The sequence below is a fragment of the Vigna umbellata genome, chromosome 5 (genome assembly GCF_029865625.1).
Source record: "Vigna umbellata cultivar VRB3 chromosome 5, Vumbellata_1.0, whole genome shotgun sequence".
In the NCBI taxonomy this organism is placed as follows: Eukaryota; Viridiplantae; Streptophyta; class Magnoliopsida; order Fabales; family Fabaceae; genus Vigna; species Vigna umbellata.
The window spans coordinates 49748415-49768720 of NC_142169.1; the positions used below are offsets into that span (position 1 = coordinate 49748415).

Consider the following 20306-nt stretch of genomic DNA (forward strand, 5'->3'; position numbering starts at 1 on the left):
ATCTGTTTTTGGTGTGTTATGTTTTTGGTTGAAAGTAGGGGAAATAAGAGAAAAGTATGATAAGAAGGAGGGGAATGGACATTCGATGGAGGTGAAGATGGTGAAAAGGTGTTGGTAGTAGCTGTGAGTGGCAAGAATATGAGTTGTTATCTTGATTGAGAATGGAGAAATTGATTTTAAAAAACCCAATTTCTTAATAAAACCATTTCTTCTCTAATTAACCAACACGTAATCACGCACACAATTATATTTTCACATGTAACCACTAACTACTGCCACATCATCATCTCATTAACTCCGTTTGGTTATATTTAACGGAAGGGACTAATTTGACTCACAAATTTACAAGTAAGGACCCATTTCAAACACTTTTCTAACAAGGGACTAAATTGATATTTGCCAACCAAACTGGGGACAAAATTGAGTATTAAACCTTTCTTAAACTATGGAACAAGGTTAAAAAAAGTAGTCTTTTTTTTCTTGCATTTCCACAACTTCTTCACACACCCCCTAATTTTGAAAATGGTCATTTACTCTTCATAAAAGTGACTTTTAGATAACTTGTTTTAAAAAATTATTGGAACAAGCTTTCCGAAATTTCTGAAATATGATTTTTGAAATAAAACTTTCAAATAAGATTTTTAGAATAAGATTTTCAAAACGTATATAATACTTTTCAAAACAAATTTTTAGAAATATATGAAACATGTTTTGGGAAAAAAAATTGAGAACAAACTTTTTTTTCAATGGTCCTCTTATTTTTTTTTTTTTACAATGTTCTCTCTTTCTTGTTCTTTATAGTGAAAGCGAGAATTACAGTGACGACAGCATACCAAGAAGCAAAAACCATGCAAATTACTCACATTGCGCGATGGATTTTCTTTCTCGGGTTTATATCTCATACATTTTTCATGTATTTCTACTGTTATTTATTTGAATGTCTTTATAAGGAAAAAAGCAATCGAGATTTGCATTCAATATGCTTAATTTTATAATGAATTCCTCAAGATCAATTGCCAAACATATAAAATCAACCTTTAAAGGATGAAATCTTCCCCAATTCCAATGATACAATTGAACCTTGAGGACTTCCAAAACTTCTCAAACATATACTGCTTAAATATCAGGTAATCGTCCAGCTGAAAGCACTGTACACTCAGTTCTTACAAATAAGAGAGGACAAAATTTGTATAGCATAATAATCTATTAGGGAAAAACAAAGAAAAAGAAAAAGGAAAATGAGACTTGAGTCAAGGGATATTAACACCAGAAATGTGAATGAAAATTTCACTAAAATTTAGTACCATAGAAGCCGTTTGGTCCTGGGACTGAAATAGGTCGTGTGACAGGAAAGCCAGGTTGCAGAAGTGGAATGTGGCTTTGAAGTGAAAAGGGCTGATGTCCACTGGTTAGGACAGGAGGGGGCACACAAACTGGCATTACTGGACCAATTGTCCCTCCTGCTTTTGCAAAACAGGACCATTATCACAAGGGAAATGAAAGTCCTTCTGTCCAAATTCTTCAACTTCAATGCCAATATCAAAGGAAACTATTCTCTGGTTTAGAAATATTTTTTCATAAACGCTTACAAGAGAAGAAAATAAATGAATTTTGCTTCTCCTACAAACTATAAATTCAGTTTATGCACTCTAGTTTTTGGAAGAGTTAAATGAGAGCTTCTACGAATATACTTAAATTGATTTTAATTTATCAGAGAAGCTTATAGGTTTAGTGGTCAGGTTTATTGTGAGAAGAAATACAGAAGGCAGGTAGTTATAAATTCCTAGTAGGTAGTTATAACCTCTTGCAGTTGTGTTGTGTAATTATCTTTTATATTTTCTGTGTTAGATAATGGTAGGCAGTTTTTAGTGGGTTGTAAAGGGAAATTATGGAGAGACCAGTCCTCTCGAAAGACTTGGAGCATTGTATGTTGAAGTTCTTCTGTTTTTATCACTTGGGTATAACAGTTGTGGTTTCTAATTAAGTTCTTCTGACTAATATATTTTTACATCTATTTAGTGAATTCTGGATACCTATCAATTTGGTATTAAGAGCCTCTTTCTTGGTACAGTGAGGGCGTGTGAGGAGTATGGTGAATACAAGAATGGAATCTAGATTAGATGTTGTGGACAAGATGTTGCAGGAATTAATCCAAGATAAGGACAAACACGAAAATCAGTCTCATGAGCGCTTCCGGTGTTTGGAGGACAGGATTAGAGGCTTAACAGCCATGGTTGAATCGCTATCTTGTAGTGCTACAAAGGATGAAATTGCTTCAATGATGAATGTTGGTCAAGGGTCACGTTGGGAGAAAGAGACAAGTCATGATTTGTCTTCCTCAAAATGGCAGACATTCCAGTTTTTGTGAGGGAGGAGGCATATGGTTGGACTAACCGTCTTGAACGTTATTTTCGATTGAAGGAAGTCAGTGAGGAGGAATGCATGCAGGCTGTCATAGTTGCAGTCCAAATCCTATCTGGGAAGCATTCAAGGTGGCAGTTGTCCGTCGTTTTCAAACCACGATGCTTCAGAATCCTTTCGAAATTCTGATTGGCTTGCGCCAATCGGGGTTGGTGGAGGAGTATATAGAGCAATTTGAACAATATGCTGGGTTTTTGAAGGGGATCAGGATTATTTGGTTGGCATTCTTTTGAATGGGTTGAAAGAGGAAATCAAGGCTGAAGTTATACGAACCTAGCACTCTTCCTAAGTTAATGATGAAGGCTCAAATAGTGGAGGAAAAGGTTCGAATCATCTCAAAAGGTGGACCTTTCCATGTTCAACGCTATAACTATGTCTCCAAACCTATTTCAATGACTCGCAGTTATTCAAAGGACAAGGGCAGTTCATTAGTGTTAGGTATTCAAGATGAAATCCCTAACGAGCTCTCTAACTCTCACTCACTTACACCAACACGGAACATAATAGAATGAGAAAGAATGGAATTGCATTCACACCAACAAATCAAGAATACAATGTACCCAGGAGCTTAACCTCCTTCACCTGGTTCTAAGACCGGTCAACTACATACAAGTCACTAACTAACTTTCAGAAACAAATACAGGGTCCTTATATAGACCCTGTTCCCGCCCTCTTAACTGTTATTCTGTTAGATAACAGTTAGGTATTATTCCTCACCCTTCTCCTCTCATAAACCCTCCAAGGCCTAACAATTAGGCTTTAATAATTCCAACAATGATCGAGGGGACAGCAGCACTTCTGCAGGAACGTTTCATAGTGTAAATCAGTCAACTCAAGCGCCTTTTCGGAAATTGTCTCAAGAGGAAATACAAGATAAGATTAAGAAGGGCTTATGTTTCACGTGTGATGAGAAGTTTGGTCCTAGTCATATTTGTAGAAATAAACAATTGCAAATGTTACTTATGTCTAAGGAGGAATTATCTGGCCTAGATACCCTTCAAACTCCTATTGATACTCAAGAGGAAGAGACAAAAGAGATAGGTCAGATTTTACAACTATCTCAATGTACCATGGCGGGACTTACAACCAGGAAGTCTTGGAAACTTTGGGGGACAATTGATCATGAGAAAGTAGTGGTTTTGTTGGACTTTGAAGCCTCACACAATTTTATTTCACCAGATCTGATTGCCAGATGTGGGTTACATCAAGAACCCATTCTTCCATATGTGGTAGAGGTGGGTGATGGACATAAGGTGCATTGTCACGAGAAGTGTCATGGTTTTATTCTAGAAGTATAGGGCCTGAAAATTCAACAAGAATTTTTTGTTTTCACATTGGGGGGTGTGGGGATGTTATCTTGGGTTTAGAATGGTTGGCTTCATTAGGTGAGGTAAGGGCTGATTTTGGCAGTTTACGACTAACAATTGGTAAGGGGAACGACAAGCACATCCTTGTGGGTGATCCCACTCTTTCCAAATCAGAATCTTCTTTCAAAAAGTTGGTGCGTGATTTTAAGAACACAGGCTCATGTTATGTGATTAAATGGGACCAAGAGAAGGAAGAGAGTGGCAGTATTGTTCATGTACAACTTCTCCCAATTTTGGAGTCCCATAATGACCTTTTTCAAGATCCAATTGGCCTTCCACCTAGTCGCCCTTATGATCATGCTATACATCTTCATGAGGGAGCATATATTCCTAATCTTAAGCCCTACAAATACTCTCATCAACAAAAGAATGAGACTGAACGCTTAGTCAAAGAAATGTTGCAGGCGGGAATCATCAAACCAAGCATTAGTCCTTATTCAAGCCCCATCATATTGGTCAAGAAGAAAGATGGAGGGTGGCGGTTTTGTGTAGACTATCGGGCTCTCAATAAGATCATTATTCCCAACAAATTTCCTATTCCTGTCAGAGGAATTGTTGGATGAGTTGGCTGGTGCAACCATATTTTCAAAACTGGATTTAAAATCTGGTTATCATCAAATTCTCATGATAGAGGAGGACATTGAGAAGACTGTTTTTCGAACCCATGAAGGCCATTATGAGTTTTTGGTTATGCCTTTTGGCTTGACTATGTTCCAGCCACTTTTCAGGCTTTAATGAATCAGATTCTTAAACCATTTTTAAGGAAGTTTGTCCTTGCTTTTTTTATGACATACTGGTTTATAGCCCTACTATGGCTACTCATATGACTCATCTATAAGAGGTTTTAAAGTTGTTGCAGTGCATCATTTAAAACGTAATCATAAGAAGTGTATATTTGGCCAACTACAACTGGACTATTTGGGTCACATCATTTCCAAGGATAGTGTGGCTGTAGATCCAACTAAAGTGGAAGCTATGACCAATTGGCCATTTCCAAAAAATGCCAAGGCTTTGAGGAGATTTTTGGGGTTAACCGGATATTATAGAAGATTTGTGAAAGGGTTTGGTGCCAAACCTCTCACAGTTATTAACTAAGGAGGGATTTTGCTGGACGCTTGAGGCTCAACGGGCATTTGACGCATTAAAGATTGTTGTTTCTAAATTGCCAGTATTGGTTGTTCCACATTTTTCCAGATCTTTCACCTTGGAAACAGATGCATCTATCAAAGGATTGAGGGCTGTTTTATTGCAAGAGGGTCGGCCTTTGGCCTTTTGAAGTCAAGCCTTGTCCGACAGGGGTCAGCAAAAATCAGTGTATGAGCGGGAGTTGATGGTTATAGTCCAAGTAGTTCAGAAATGGAAACAATACCTCATGGGCAATCATTTTGTTATCGTTACAGACCAAAAGAGCTTGAAATTTCTCACGGACCAACGCTTACTAACAGAACAACAATTTAAATGGGCTTCCAAGCTAATTGGCTATGATTTTGAGATACGTTTTCGCCCTGGCAAGGAGAATCACGTGGATGATGCTTTGTCCAGGAGACAATATTTTATGGCTGTCTTTGTTTCAAACGGATGAGTGGGAGACTTGGGAAACTGAAGTTCAACATGATCCTAAGCTGGTTTCTCTCATCGAAGAATTATTGTTAAATCCAAAAGCTCGTGAGCGGTATGAGTTGAAGAAAGGAAGGTTGTTCTACAATGGGACATTGGTGTTACCTAGGAACTTTTCTCGCATTCCTAGTATCATCAAGGAGTTGCATGAGTCTCCTATAGGAGGCCACAGTGGGTACTTTAGGACTTTTAAAAGGGTAGCAGGGGTACTCTACTAGGAAGGGATGAAGCGGGATATCAAGGAGTTTGTGATGTAGTGTGCAGTAAGCAATGCAATAAAACATAGACATTGGCCCGTATAGGTCTGTTACAGCCACTACCCATTCCTACCCTGGGCAAGGATACTATCTTGGTTGTGGTGGATCGGCTTACCAAATATGCCCACTTTTTGGCACTCACTCATCCTTTTACAGCAATTCAAGTGGCTAACTTATTCATCAAAGAAGAGGTAAAACTCCATGGGTTCCCTTCCACACTAGTATTTGACCATGACAAGCTTTTTCTAAGCACTTTTTGGCGTGAATTATTGAGACAGGCTGGCACCAAGCTAAAGTTTAGCACAACCTATCATCCCCAATCAGACAGCCAAACAGAGGTTGTTAATCGTTGTTTGGGGACTTATCTACGGTGTATGACAGGGTCTCAACCCAGAAAATGGCCATAGTGGTTGCCCTGGGCTGAATTCTAGTTTAATACCAATTATAGTGCCTCTACAAAAATTGCAACCTTATAGATTAAAGTCCTTGGCAAGATGACCAAATGAAAAATTAAGTCCAAGGTTCTATGGCCCCTACAAGGTGTTGGAACGTATAGGGGTAGTTGCTTACAAGTTAGAACTTCTTGCTCACTCCAGAATCCATACAATCTTCCATGTGTCTCTCCTCAAGCGCTCAATCCAACCAACAACTCCTATTCAGTCCCTCGCATCTGCACTAATGGAGGAATTAATCCTTGATATTTCTCCCCAAGCTCTTTTGGATACCTGATTCAAGAAGGATGGTGACTTGGAGGTTTTAATCCAGTGGCAGCATCTCCCCTCTTTTGAAAATAGTTGGGAAGCAACAACTACCATCAGCAAGGAGTTTCCTGCTTTTCACCTTAAGGACAAGGTGAAACTTCATGGAGGGGTATTGATAGGTTTAGTGGCCATGTTTATGTGAGAAGAAATAGAGGAGGCAGGTAGTTATAAATTCCTAGTAGGTAGTTATAACCTCTTGTAGTTGTGTTGTATAATTATGTTTTATATTTTCTTTATGTTAGATGATGGTAGGTAGTTTTTAGTGGGTTGTTGATAGGAAGTTGAGAGTGTATGTAAGGAGGAGGAGAGGTTAGTTAACAGTTAGAGGGAGTTAGTTGCCTAACTGTCTTAACAGTTAGGAAGAGTGGGAATATACTTTTGTATAAATTGTTGAGATGGGGAGAGGAGAGGGACTTTTGGCAATTGAAGTGTATAAACAGACTGTTAGTCTTGTTGGGGGAGATTAGGCTCTCAGATTACTTCATTCTTGTATTCTTTCTTGGAGATCAATAAAAGTCAGAGGTTATACAGAACTTATGCTCTGTTGCGTGTGTTAGTTGGGTGAGAGATAAGGTTTCTTTATCAGAAACCTATCAATTTGGTCCGACCTGCCGGATACAAATTTTGTTGACGCTGAGGTGAAGTGATGAAGACGACGACGGGGGCAAGATTAGAAGCGATTGAGATAACGGTGGAGGGAATGAAGGCGGAGTCGACGGCGGTACGTCGCGATTTACAACAAATTATGAAAATGCTGGAAAGACAGGGAAATCACGCGGAGAGTAATTCGGAGGATAGCTCCGTGAATGATAACCGACACAGAGGGAATGAGGAGGCCGGAGGCGGTGGAAGCGGCGAAAGAAGTGGAACGCAAAAGCCTTGGAGGAAAAGGGTTGAGTTACCTACCTTTGACGGGGACGAGCCACTCAGTTGGCTCAATCGGGCAGAAAGGTTTTTCCATATACAAAGAGTGACGGACGATGAAGAAAAGGTGGAGGTCGCCTACGTAAGCATGGAGGGCAGCGCGGCGTACTGGTTCACTTTCTGGAAAGAGAAGGCGAGAAACCGAACGTGGAACGGGTTGAAAGAAGCCATGATTAATCGCTTCGGTGGTGGATTCAGGGGGACTGTATTCGAGCGACTGGCTACTCTGCGTCAGGAAGGAACAGTCGAGGAATTCGTGCGTCAGTTTGAAGTCTTGATGGGGCAGACAACGGGGATTCCAGAGGAACAGGTGATGGGTTACTTCTTAGCCGGGTTACGGGAGGACGTGAAGGGTCAGGGTGCGGATCCAGAACCCATCGGCGTTGATGGAGGCGATGAGGATTGCGCGCGACGTAGAAGATGCGATGATGAAAGCGCAGGGAAGCCAGGCTAGTGGACCCAAGATGAACCCATTAGGTGCGCGATCAATGGGTATAGTGACGCGATCGGAATCGGTAAAAACAGCGACGAACCCGTTTGGAAGAACCGAGGGTGGAGGACCAGCGAGGAGAGAGGGAGCGGCGGTTAACACCGTAGCGAGGGGAAGCACGGCGATTGGGGGCGAAGGTCGAGGCCGAATGGTTCGAAACTTACCCTACCCCGAGTTTCTTAAGAGAAAGGAGGAGGGGCGTTGCTTCCGATATGGACCAACCCGGGAACCTTGAAGTTGACAGGGAAAATTGGTGAACGGAGAGTGGTGGTGCTCATAGACAGCGGAGCGAGCCACAATTATATCAGTAAGAGAACCACGGAGGAGCTGGGCTTGCCGGTGATCGATACGGTACCATATCCAGTGAGTTTGGGTGACGGATGTCGACGGATCACCCAAGGACGATGTGAAGGGCTGATTATCCGACTAGAGGGGGTGGATGTGGAGGAAGAGTTCCATGTTTTTGAGTTGGGGGTGTCGACGTTATTCTGGGGGTTGCATGGTTGGCTAAATTGGGAGAAGTTCGGACGAATTAGGGTAGCATGACAATGGAATATATGGTGGGGAATAAACCGATCACGATCAAGGGTGATCCAGCCCTATCGCGCCAGCTGGTGAAAGCCAGATCTTTGTGGAAGCTGGGAGATAACGCTGAGTCAGGAGCATTGGTGTGGGGTCTAAGTGCAATAGAGACAGCTGAAAATGGTGAGTGGGGAACAGATGTGACAGGCCAGCAGCAGGCTGAACTGGAAAAGCTGCTGCAAACCCACTATCGCTTATTCCAAGATGTGCATGGGCTACCTCCAACACGTCACATACAGCACCGAATCAAATTGAAAATGGGTGTAGACCCTATAAATGTGAGGCCATACCGCTATCCTCACATTCTGAAAGGGGAAATCGGAAAACAGGTGGATGATATGTTGAAGGCCGGAATCATACGCCACAGTACGAGTCCGTTTTCCAGCCCGGTCATCCTCGTGAAGAAGAAGGATGGGAGTTGGCGCTTTTGTGTGGATTACAGAGCTCTAAACAAGGCCACTATATCGGACAGATTTACTATTCCGGTGATAGAGGAGCTGCTGGACGAATTAAGAGGGGCCAAGTACTTCTCAAAGATCGATTTGAAATCTGGGTACCACTAGATCAGGATGGAGGAAGAGGATGTAGCCAAGACCGCCTTCCGCACCCACCTGGGACATTTCAAGTTTCTCGTTATGCCGTTCGAACTTACGAATGCGCCGACCACTTTTCAGAGTACAATGAACCAGCTGTTACAACCGTATCTTAGGAAATGGGTGCTGGTGTTTTTCGACGATATTCTCGTCTATAGTCCAAACTGGATGGATCATTTAAAGCAGCTGGGTATGGTGATGCAGCTGCTGGAACGAAATGGGTGGGTGGCCAATCGGAAAAAGTGTGATTTTGGAAGAAGGAAGATATGTTACTTGGGCCATCAAATTTCCGAACAAGGGGTGGAAATGGACGGTGATAAAATTAGAGCGGTGGTTGAATGGGAAGAACCCAGAAACTTAAAAGCGTTGAGAGGGTTCCTGGGGCTCACCGGTTACTATCGGAGGTTCGTAGCGGGCTATGGTAAAATAGAAAAACCATTGACAGAGTTACTCAAAAAGGGAAGATTCACGTGGAATGAGCAGGCGAAGCAAGCTATGGATGCTTTAAAGGCAGCTATCACATCGGGGCCCGTTTTGGAGTTACCTGATTTCAACCAGGAGTTCCATATTGAATGTGATGCCTCAGGAGGAGGAATAGGAGCAGTGCTGACCCAAAACCAGAGGCCCATCGCCTTCTACAGTAAGGCCTTGTCGGAGAACACCTTAAGTAAATTGGTCTACGAGAAGGAGTTAATGGCTTTGGTGTTAGCCATCCAACACTGGAGACCGTACTTGGTGGGAAGAAAATTCACGGTGCACACAGACCAGCGTAGCTTGAAATATTTGTTGGAGCAGATAATAACTACCCAGAATCAGCAAAACTGGTTAGCGAAGTTGATGGGTTATGAATTTGAGATTGTGTATAGGAAGGGTAGTATGAACCAGGTTGTCGACGCTCTTTCGAGGAAGTATGAAGGAGAACGGGAAGAAAGGGAATTGCAAGCTATCTCTAAGCCATTTTGGCCAGACTTCCAAGAGATCTTGAAGGAGGTAGAGGAGGATTCCGAGCTACAGAAGGTGATTGTTGGTCTGACACGTGATCCCAACTCGGATGGGGCGTACACTTTAGAGAACGGAAGACTGCATTATAAAGGCCGACTGGTAATATCTGCAAACTCAACTTGGATCCCTAAGTTACTTGAGGAATTTCATGTGACAAAGACTGGGGGGCATTCGGGAGTCTACAAAACTTATAGAAGGATAGCCCAATCTTTGTATTGGGTGGGTATGAAGAAGGAGATTACAGAATTTGTGGCAAGTTGTGCAGTGTGCCAGCAGCACAAATACGTAACAGCATCACCCCAAGGCTTGTTACAGCCTTTACCAATTCCTCAGGCAGTGTGGGAGGAAATTAGCTTAGACTTCATCGTGAGACTACCTAAGTCACAAGGATATGATGCTATTATGGTGGTGGTTGACCGGCTGAGTAAATATGCTCATTTTTTGGCATTAAAGCATCCGTATTCTGCAAAGACAGTAGCTGATGTATTTGCTAAGGAGGTAATAAGGTTGCATGGGATCACAGTGTCGGTGGTGAGTGACAGAGATCCCTTATTCTTGAGCATTTTTTGGAGGGAGCTGTTTAAAATGCAAGGGACTAAGCTCAAAATGAGCACATCTTACCATCCGGAAACGGATGGGCAAACGGAGGTTGTGAACCGCATAGTTGAAGGGTACCTGCGGTGTTTTTGTTCTGAACAGCCCAAGAGTTGGTATCCAATGTTACCCTGGGCAAAATTTTGGTACAACACAAGCTACCAAGGGGCAGCAAGATGCACGCCATTTGAGACCGTATATGGAAGGCCCCCTCCCTCTTTCAGTCGGTTTATCCCAGGAGAAACACAGGTTGAAGCTGTAGCACAAGATCTCATGATGAGAGATGAGGCCCTGAAGCAGTTGAAATTTCATTTAAGCCGTGCCCAGGATTTGATGACACACCAAGCTAATAAAAAGACAAGAGAAGTGGATATAAAGGTGGGGGATTGGGTATATCTGAAGATAAGGCCCCACAGACAGTCTGCCATGCCGGTGCGACTACATCCAAAGTTGTCAGCTAGATATTTTGGGCCATTCAAAGTATTACAACAGGTTGGCAATGTGGCTTTCAGGCTGGAGCTTCCCAAGGCAGCGCGAATTCACTCAGTGTTCCATGCTTCTCAATTAAAAAAAGCGGTGCGAGATCAAATAGTGGAAAAAGGTTTACCCGAGGAGTTGCAGGCAGCAGGACCTGCTTTTTGGTCAACAAAGGTCCTGGAGCGCAGACAAATACAGCAGGGAGATGAGGTGTGTCAACAGGTGCTGGTAGAGTGGCAGACCGGGGTGTAGAAGGGGCGACATGGGAAGATTTAGCAACAATCAAGGACCAATTTCCGGAGTTCAACCTTGAGGACAAGGTTGAAAATGGAGGGGAGGGTAATGATAGGAAGTTGAGAGTGTATGTAAGGAGGAGGAGAGGTTAGTTAACTGTTAGTTAACAGTTAGAGGGAGTTAGTTGCCTAACTGTGTTAACAGTTAGGAAGAGCGGGAATATACTTTTGTATAAATTGTTGAGATGGGGAGAGGAGAAGGACTTTTGGCAATTGAGTATATAAACAGACTGTTAGTCTTGTTGGGGGAGATTAGGCTCTCAGATTACTTCATTCTTGTATTCTTTCTTGAAGATCAATAAAGTCAGAGGTTATACAGAACTTGTGCTCTGTTGCGTGTGTTAGTTGGGTGAGAGATAAGGTTTCTTTATCAGAAACCTATCAGTTGTAAAAGGGAAATTATGGAGAGACCGGTCCTCTAGAAAGACCTGGAACATTGTATGTTGAAGTTTTTCTGTTTTTATCACTTGGGTATAACAATTGTGGTTTCTAATTAAGTTCTTCTGAGTAATATATTTTTACATCTATTTAGTGAATTTTGGATACCTATCAGAAGCTCAATTCATTAAATCTTACGTTCTTTTCTTATGAGTTTATAATAGATTTATAGAGAGATTTATACAAACATGATTATATACAGTTCTAGCATAAGCATAGTTTCATTTACTACTATGGTGTCAAAAAGGAAAATGTTAAGGAGTTTCCTAGAACACTTGTTAAAGATTCAAAAAATGAAAAGTACCAACTTTCCAATATATAATGTTTTACTTTTTATTAATTGTTTTTCTAAGTATACATAGTAAGTTCCCTTTTAGAATCTCATTAGTAAAACTCAACAGAAAAGTTAAGAAATTATTGAGTTCATGTCAAAATGTGTTAGTTATTCATTCACCGTGTAACTAACGAGTTTATTAAGATGATACAAATAACAATGATAAATTTGGATCTTTGACCGCATATCTCTACAAGCATAGCCATGAAAGTAATCCTTGACAAGGGCTGGTTATGGGCATAACAAGATAATGCAGTAAAGAACCTTTTTTTTTTTCTTATAAAATTAAGATTTTACCTTGCTGCTTTGGAAATGGTACATGATGATTCAACAGAGGGCGAGCCGAGACTGGTGCAACGGTCGGTGTTCCATGAATTAAATCCTTCAATCATAAGTAAACGTGTAAAATGACTAAGCTAATAATGGTCAAAACTGCAATAAACATTTCTAAAGGAAAAAAAAATCTACAAATTGATCTGACCGACCATGTAAATATTAAATCCTTAGTGTTTTTTTAACATATTCTATGTAATTAATTTATTCCAATTTTGGGTCAACTTTTTTTAACTTGGACAAATTGAATTCCAAAAGTTACAGAGCAAGCTATCTTACGTGGGAAAGTGACTGAACATATACTAACTGGGGGGAACGTCCAATCATTACCTGCATTCAGAAAAAGGTAAACATATGGTTGATTCTTCAGCATATAAATACTGATTATCTTCTAAACCAATTATAAGAATTTACATAAGAAAACTCAAATTAGATACATGGAATATAAGATATTTTCGTACTTACAGCAGGAGAGCTTGGTTGCATATAAGCAGGTTCAGACAAAACAGGAGTGTAGTGTGTAGGATACCGGAGGGGTTGGTTTCTATGCGGCAGATGTCCAATAATCTGTTGTTAAAGAAATTATCAAATTAACTAGAATGTGTACTGAATAATATATAGTTTTAGATTATTCCTGCATTTATGACATTTGCTATCGAATAGACATGCCCATTCAGGCACAGTGCAGATGAGATAAAATATCAGAAAATTTAATTTATACATACAGGTTGTGAAAACTGAGAGCCACTTCCACCATTTCCCACTGGCAAATTACTATATTGTGCAACCTTTACAGGCACTGAAGGCCGAGAAGCAAAAGTGTTGAATCCAGCTTCTGGTTGAATACTACCAACAGGTACCACAGGAGAGCTATTTTGTACGTATAACAAATTTGCCACAGAAGCTGATGATATAGGATTCACAAAAGATGGAGAGAAGGTTTTGGCAGCTGGATTGAGCTTAAATTCCTAAATGATTGTCAAGAAAAAAACAAGTTAAAAGCATACCAACACCGACTGAATGAAATTACTCATTATCTTAAACTTGGCACTAGCAATCCTATTACGCTGTTTGCAAAAGAAACTATACTGAAAATTTGAATCAATATACTAAGGATTTTAAAATGGTGGATTCCATTAGCTAAGGATCAAACCATGAAAAAATAATGGATCACTAATCAATATGTTTAGAAATAATGTAACTAACAGAGGACTTGAGAGATGAATTATATGATTTGTGGAAAGTCCGATGGATGATCGATGTCAACAGATAAGATTCCAAAATGAAACCCCACTTAAAAAAGATTCATCTAATAAGAAACAAAAATGCATTTGATATGATTTACAGTGATGTATAAATCCCCAACCTACATCTTTTTCTTTTTATCCGGAGCTGTTTGCCCAAAGCTTTTAAAGTAAGTTAAACTGATTTATTTACCTTAGCATTTCTGGTATAATCTGTACTCCTTGGAACAGATATTTCAATGGGCTTAGCTGTATGTGACTCTGTGATGAGATCCGCACCTTGGGTTGAATTTGTAGAGATAGACTCTGGTGAAACAGACCTTTCACCAAACCAGTCATTGGCTTTAACAGATGCAGGAGCACTGCAGCAGAATAATCCTCCATTAGAAGGATTTGATGTCCTATCTGTGCCTCCATGCTCAACAGCTACCTGTTGGCCTATACATGTATCAGCTGTAATTTAAGTACAAGAGAATTGAATAAGAAAACAGAATCATGTAAGCAATGTCATAATCTTTTTCTGGGATGAGGGGATTTAAGAAATTCAGGCAACCATAGTCCATACTAAAGCCCAAATCAAATTAGATTTAGCAGGAGTTGTTTAACTAAAAAGGTATTGGTAATATAACGTAAAAAACTATTGGAAGAAAAATAGAAAGGTAAAATGTTTTTTCCTTAGATATCTTAGAAACATATCTTATCTTTATTTTATATCTTTAGTTAGTTTCTTATTATTCTTTATTTGTATTTTGAACTTAGTCCATATTTCTTTTATTATAAATATAGTATCCGAAGTGTATATTCAACATAAGGAAGACTAATCTTATACATAGTTTTCACTATATTGAACGTGGTATCTAGAGCCAAGTTCTTTTAGGAAAAAAATTGTCACATTTACCACTGCACAACTGCCGCCACTGCCCGCGACGGTGCCGTCTACTGCCGCTAGAGTTCTAGTTTCAACTAGTGACCACAAGATTTTAATTGTCTTGACCAAGCGACCACTGTGCCGTCGACAACACATTCATCGGAGCTCCTACATGCTCTGAACTCCTTTCGAAGTTTTGGATTGACTCCCTTTTCCGCCGTGAGTGGTGATGCATCCCGTCTCCTCTCAGGTAACGATTCAAAGCATCAAGGTTGCCCCTTTTTCCTCTTTAAGGTGCCTTGATTGGAGAATCTTGAAATTTTAGGGTTTCTTTCTCTTGTTCATCCAAGGCTTCGTTCGCTACGGTCTCTTATGATCTCTCTTCTGTCACTAGTGTATCTGGCCCATCCATATATACTTTTTCTCCAATGGCAAAGATAGCTTCTATTATTTTATTTATAACCATGGTGGCTCTTTAATAATGTCGTTTTTAACAACTGGAGTACCTTAACAACGATTTGCATGAAGAGATTTATAGGGAACAACCTCTCGGATTTGTTGCTTAGGGAAAGTTTTCTGGGTTGGTGTTAGGATACAATATATATGAGAGAAGAAGGTATAGGAGAGAAGGAGAAGGTCGAACGGTGGAAGCAGAGAGAGGTCGGGCCGAACGATGGAAGGCGGAGAAAGGTCAGGCCTACCGGTGGAATGCGGAGAGAGGTCAAGCCGAACGGTGGAAGGCAAGGAGGGGTCAAGCCGAACGGTGGAAGACGGTGAGAAGTCGAGCCGAACGGCTGAAGGCGATGAAAGCTCGAGCCGAACGGGGGGAAGCAGCGAAGAACCTGAGCCGACCGGTTGAAGAAGTTACTAACCTAACTGCTCGCAGTTAAGATAGGCGGGAAATATTTAGTATATTTAGAGCGATATTCAGGGATATATATTCTAGGGAAAGATTTTATTCTAGGGAAATATTTTATTTAGAACAATATTCATATTTTATTCTAGGGAAAGATTTTATTCTAGGAAAATATTTTATTCTAGGGTAACATTTTATTTAGAACAATATTCATATTTTATTCTAGGGAAATATTTTATTTAGAACAATATTCTAGGGAAAGATTTAGCATAAGATGGGCAGGAAATAATTAGTATAAATAAAGCTAGAGGCTATTGTTAGGGTTATGCTTTTTGTTGTAATTAGAGAAAATATCTTTATAGAGTCTTCCAAATTAGAGGAAATAGATATATAATCTTTTATTTTATTGTTTTCCTATTTCCCTTTTTAGGAGAATTAGATTATTACAAATAGAGGATATGAGAATGTATTTTTCATGATTGAGAATAATAAAATCAGTCCTATTTTCAACTTGGTATCAAAGCTCCCCATCTTGGGGGCTCCATTCCGTTCCGCTCCACAGTCGCGCCGCCGCCGCTGCCGCCGTCGCTGGTTGGGGTCGTTGATAGGGCAGAAAGGTGCACCCAACATCGGCGACCACAACACCGGAAGTCGCTCCGTGGGAGAAACCGCCACGCGCCTCCACCGTCGCCAGCGCGTGTAGCCCACGTGCCCACCTCCGGTGAGACCCACTCGCCTCCGCCGCCACAGATAGGGTCGCTGGAGCCTCCTGAGTCTGTTCCTGGGGTCGGTGACGACACGTTTGACCTGTATTTGAGTAGATCTTAGTTTTAAATTCTGCTCCTTTTTTCTCAGTGTGACCCACACGCCGTCGTCGTCTCAGAAAAGGTCACTGGAGACTCCTGGTTGCCTTCTACGAGATGTCTAAAGTAAAATTTATTCCTTTGTGCCTTCATTAAAAAATGATCTCGAGCCCTTGAAAGCAATGGTTGAATCAATGAGTAAACCCTCTGGATCATGTACTCTATCCATAAAAGGTAGGATTTGTCTCAATACTATTGGTCATATGTCTGAAGGTATTTGGATCCTTGATTCGGGTGCAACTGATCATGACACCTTTTAGTGTGTCCTTCGACTCATATGGTAAAAGAAATAACGAACAACTTATTACAGTTGCGAATGGTCAGGGTATACCTATATGCAGCTCTGGGAATATAATTTTGGACTCATCTATTTTATTGAAGGATGTTTTACATGTTCCTCAATTAGCTAATAGTCTTATCTCTGTGCAAAAACTCACAGGATTTAAATTGTTCAGTAACATTTTTTCCAACTTATTGTGTTTTTCAAGACCTTGCCACGGGGAAGACAAGTTTAACTACTAAGGAGCAGAGTGGGTTGTATTTTTTAGAGTTTGATGACCAAAGCAACACGAAAATCATGAATCAACAAGCAACATCTGAGACGTGGGCAAAATCCCAAATATAGGTACATCATCAATGGCTTGGGCATCCTTCATTTAGTCTTATCAAGTCCTTTTTTCCCCACTTGTTTACCAAAGAGTCTGTTGAGTCTTTTAATTGTGATATTTGTCAATTTTCAAAACACCATCGTGCATCTTATCCTATTAGTCATAAAAGAAGTATTTCTCCATTTGATTTAATTCACTCTGATGTTTGGGGTCTTGTCATAGATTCTATTTCTGGAGCCAAATGGTTCGTTACCCTTATTGATGATTGTACCCATGTCACGTGGACATACCTTATTAAAAATAAATCCGAAGTTTTTCAATTTTTTGTTAATTTTTTCCATCTTGTCCAAAATCAATTTGGAAAAAATATCAGAATTAGGTCTGATAATGGTACTGAATATTTCAATCATGAATTTCTCAATTTTTTGTCTCAAAATGATATTGTTCATAAACTAACCTGTGTTAACACCCCTCAACAAAATGGGGTTGCAGAAAGAAAGAATCGTCATCTTCTTAAACTAACTAGAGCTCTTCTTTTTCAAATGTTTGTTCCAAAAAATTACTGGGGAGAAGCTGTGTTAACTGCCACATATCTCATCAACAGGTTACCCACTCGTATCTTAAATGGCATTAGTCCTATAGAGTCTTTATTGTCTTTTGTTCCTTCTTCTTCCCTACTAACGAGTCTCCCTAGTCGAGTCTTTGGATGTGTTGTTTTTGTTCACTCTCATCCTAACCGTTGTAAACTAGATCCCAAAGCTCTTAAATGTGTCTTTATTGGGTATCCTTCTAACAAAAAAGGTACAAATGTTATCATCCTCAGAGTCGTCGCGTCTTTATCACCATGGATGTCACCTTTCATGAAACACAATCCTTTTATGTCAGTCCACCACTTCAGAGGGAGAAAGCACTTGAAGTGGATGAGCTCTCCTTCTTGTCATTACCACATTTGTCTTTGCAGGATTCCCAAGACCTGAGCAATGAAGCTACCATAGTCCACAGTGAGGAAGAAGAGGAAGAAGACAGATTTTTTGGCAACAAATATGAAAGAAGAAAACAACCCATTTTGACTCTCGAGCAAGAAAAATTGTCTAATATGGAAATGAGGATCCCTGAAGATATCAATGAGGAGGAGGTAAGTATTACAGAGGATTTACCCATTGCATTGAGAAAGGGAAGATCATGTGCTAAATATCCTATTTCTCAGTATGTTTGCACTAACAATCTCTCTGATAAGCACAGAAGTTTTATTTCTGCCATTGATGCCACAGAAATTCCTACCTCAATCTAGGAGGCCATGAAAATTGAACATTGGAATCAAGCCATGAAAGAAGAGATGAATGCATTAGAAAGAAATTCAACTTGGGAGATTGTTGATAAGCCAAGAGACAAGAAGGCAGTAGGGTATAGAAAGATATAAATGTAGATTGGTGGCAAAAGGATATACCCAAACATATGGGATTAACTATATAAGGAGACATTTTCCCCAGTGGCAAAGATGAATACAATTTGAGTTATTCTCTCTTTGGCTGCCCATTTTGGATGGGACTTACACCAGCTAGATGTGAAGTATGCCTTTCTTCATGGAAATCTGGATGAAGAAGTGTACATCGAGATTCCCCCAGGTTTTGAAGTGAAAAATGAAAGAAACAAGGTATGCCTCCTAAAGAAAGCATTGTATGGTTTTAAGCAATCCCCTAGAGCATGGTTTTGAAGATTTACAAAAGCAATGGTTTCTTTGGGATACAGACAAAGCCAAGGAGATCATACTCTATTCATAAAGCACTCTTCTACAGGTAAACTCACTTTATTACTTGTCTATGTGGATGATATGATTATTGCAAGAGATGATGAAACAGAAAAATTAGCACTAAATGATAAATTGGCAACTAAGTTTGAAATGAAAGACCTAGGAAAACTCAAATATTTTCTTGGAATAGAGGTTGCTTACTCCAAGAACGGAATATTCATCTCCTAAAGGAAATATGTACTTGATCTCCTCAAAGAAACAGGAAAGCTGGAATGTAGAACCTCAACCGTTCCTATAGAAAAGAATCACAGAATTGGAAGTGAAGAAAGTGCTCCTATAGAGAAGGCCCGATATCAGAGATTGGTAGGAAAATTGATTTATCTATCACATACAAGACCAGACATTGCTTATGTTGTGAGTGTAGTGAGCCAATTTATGCATGATCCAAGAGAGAGACACATGCAAGACATTGACAAAATTCTCCAATACTTGAAGTCAAGTCCAGGAAAGGGGTTATTATTCAAAAGGGAAGACACATTGACTATGAAGATTTATATTGATGCTGACTATGCAGGTTCTATTACTGACAGAAAATCTACTCCTGGGTATTGTGTATTTCTTGGAGATAGTCTGGTAACATGGAGAAGCAAAAAGCAAAATAGAGTATCCCGTTCTAGTGCAGAAGCTGAATTTCGAGCCCTTGCTCAAGGAATGTGGGAAGGACTCTGGATGAAAATCATTTTGGATGATCTTAAAGTCAAAGTGGAGAACCCGATGCAACTACACTGTGACAATAAGTCTGCTATGAGCATAGCCCATAATCCAGTACAACATGACAGAACCAAACACATTGAAATTGACAGACATTTCATCAAAGAAAATCTTGACAAAGGATTTGTGATTACAACTCATGTTCCTACAGAACTTCAAATAGTAGATATTTTTACAAAAGGGCTTCCTCCAGGTAGATTTCAAGATCTTGTAGGCAAGTTGGGAATGATTGATATTCATTTACCAACTTGAGGGGGAGTGTTGTAATTAGATAAAATATCTTTAGAATCTTCCAAATTAGAGGAAATAGATATATAATCTTTTATTTTATTTTGTTTTCCTAGTTTCCCTATTTCCCTTTTTAGGAGAATTAGATTATTACAAATAGAGGATATGAGAATGTATTTTTCATGATTGAGAGTAATAAAATCAGTCCTATTTTCAACTCTTTTGATTATTGAGTTTGTTGACAAGCGGCTATGCTCCCAAGTAATTGAAGGAGATTATGCTCCCAATTATTGTTTACTTTTGTTTATTCAGATATTACCATCAATAAAAAGGATTCATTCGTCCATTATCATTCGTTCATTGTCTTTTCTGCCTATTGTGATCGTGTTTAATTACGTCTCCTACTCGGATACGTAACAATTGGTCCGACTTGCCGGATAGATACAGAGGAGAAAAGGGCGTGATGGAGAGGACTATCGGATTTGCGGTTGATAGAATGAAGGTTGCGACAATGGCGTTGCAACAAGATTATGTAGCAATACGCCAAGATTTGCAAGAAATCATGAGGATGTTGGGTGGTCGAGCCCACAACCAGGACGGCCAACATTCGGTCGATAATCAAGCTTTTGTTAATG

At 40.0% G+C, this 20306-nt stretch overlaps 1 protein-coding gene across 5 annotated transcripts in view; it reads right to left on the bottom strand.

Moving 5' to 3' along the window:
- Positions 1-1013: 1013 nt before the first annotated feature.
- The window catches only part of LOC124822769 (uncharacterized), a 38646-nt gene continuing 19353 nt past the window's right edge, over positions 1014-20306 (bottom strand). Inside the window, exons 6-11 of one of the 5 annotated variants that reach the window (XM_047294823.2) lie at positions 13921-14165; positions 13209-13451; positions 12949-13050; positions 12763-12813; positions 12448-12532; positions 1014-1460 (exon numbers count right to left, since the gene is read on the bottom strand). In XM_047294823.2, the coding sequence (XP_047150779.1) occupies positions 1291-1460; positions 12448-12532; positions 12763-12813; positions 12949-13050; positions 13209-13451; positions 13921-14165 (896 nt within the window). In that variant the 3' untranslated portion in view covers positions 1014-1290. Of the gene's footprint in view, positions 1550-12447; positions 12533-12762; positions 12814-12948; positions 13051-13208; positions 13452-13920; positions 14181-20306 lie in introns of all 5 variants that reach the window. The other 4 variants (XM_047294822.2, XM_088092117.1, XM_088092116.1 and 1 more) reach the window with 4 other exon arrangements.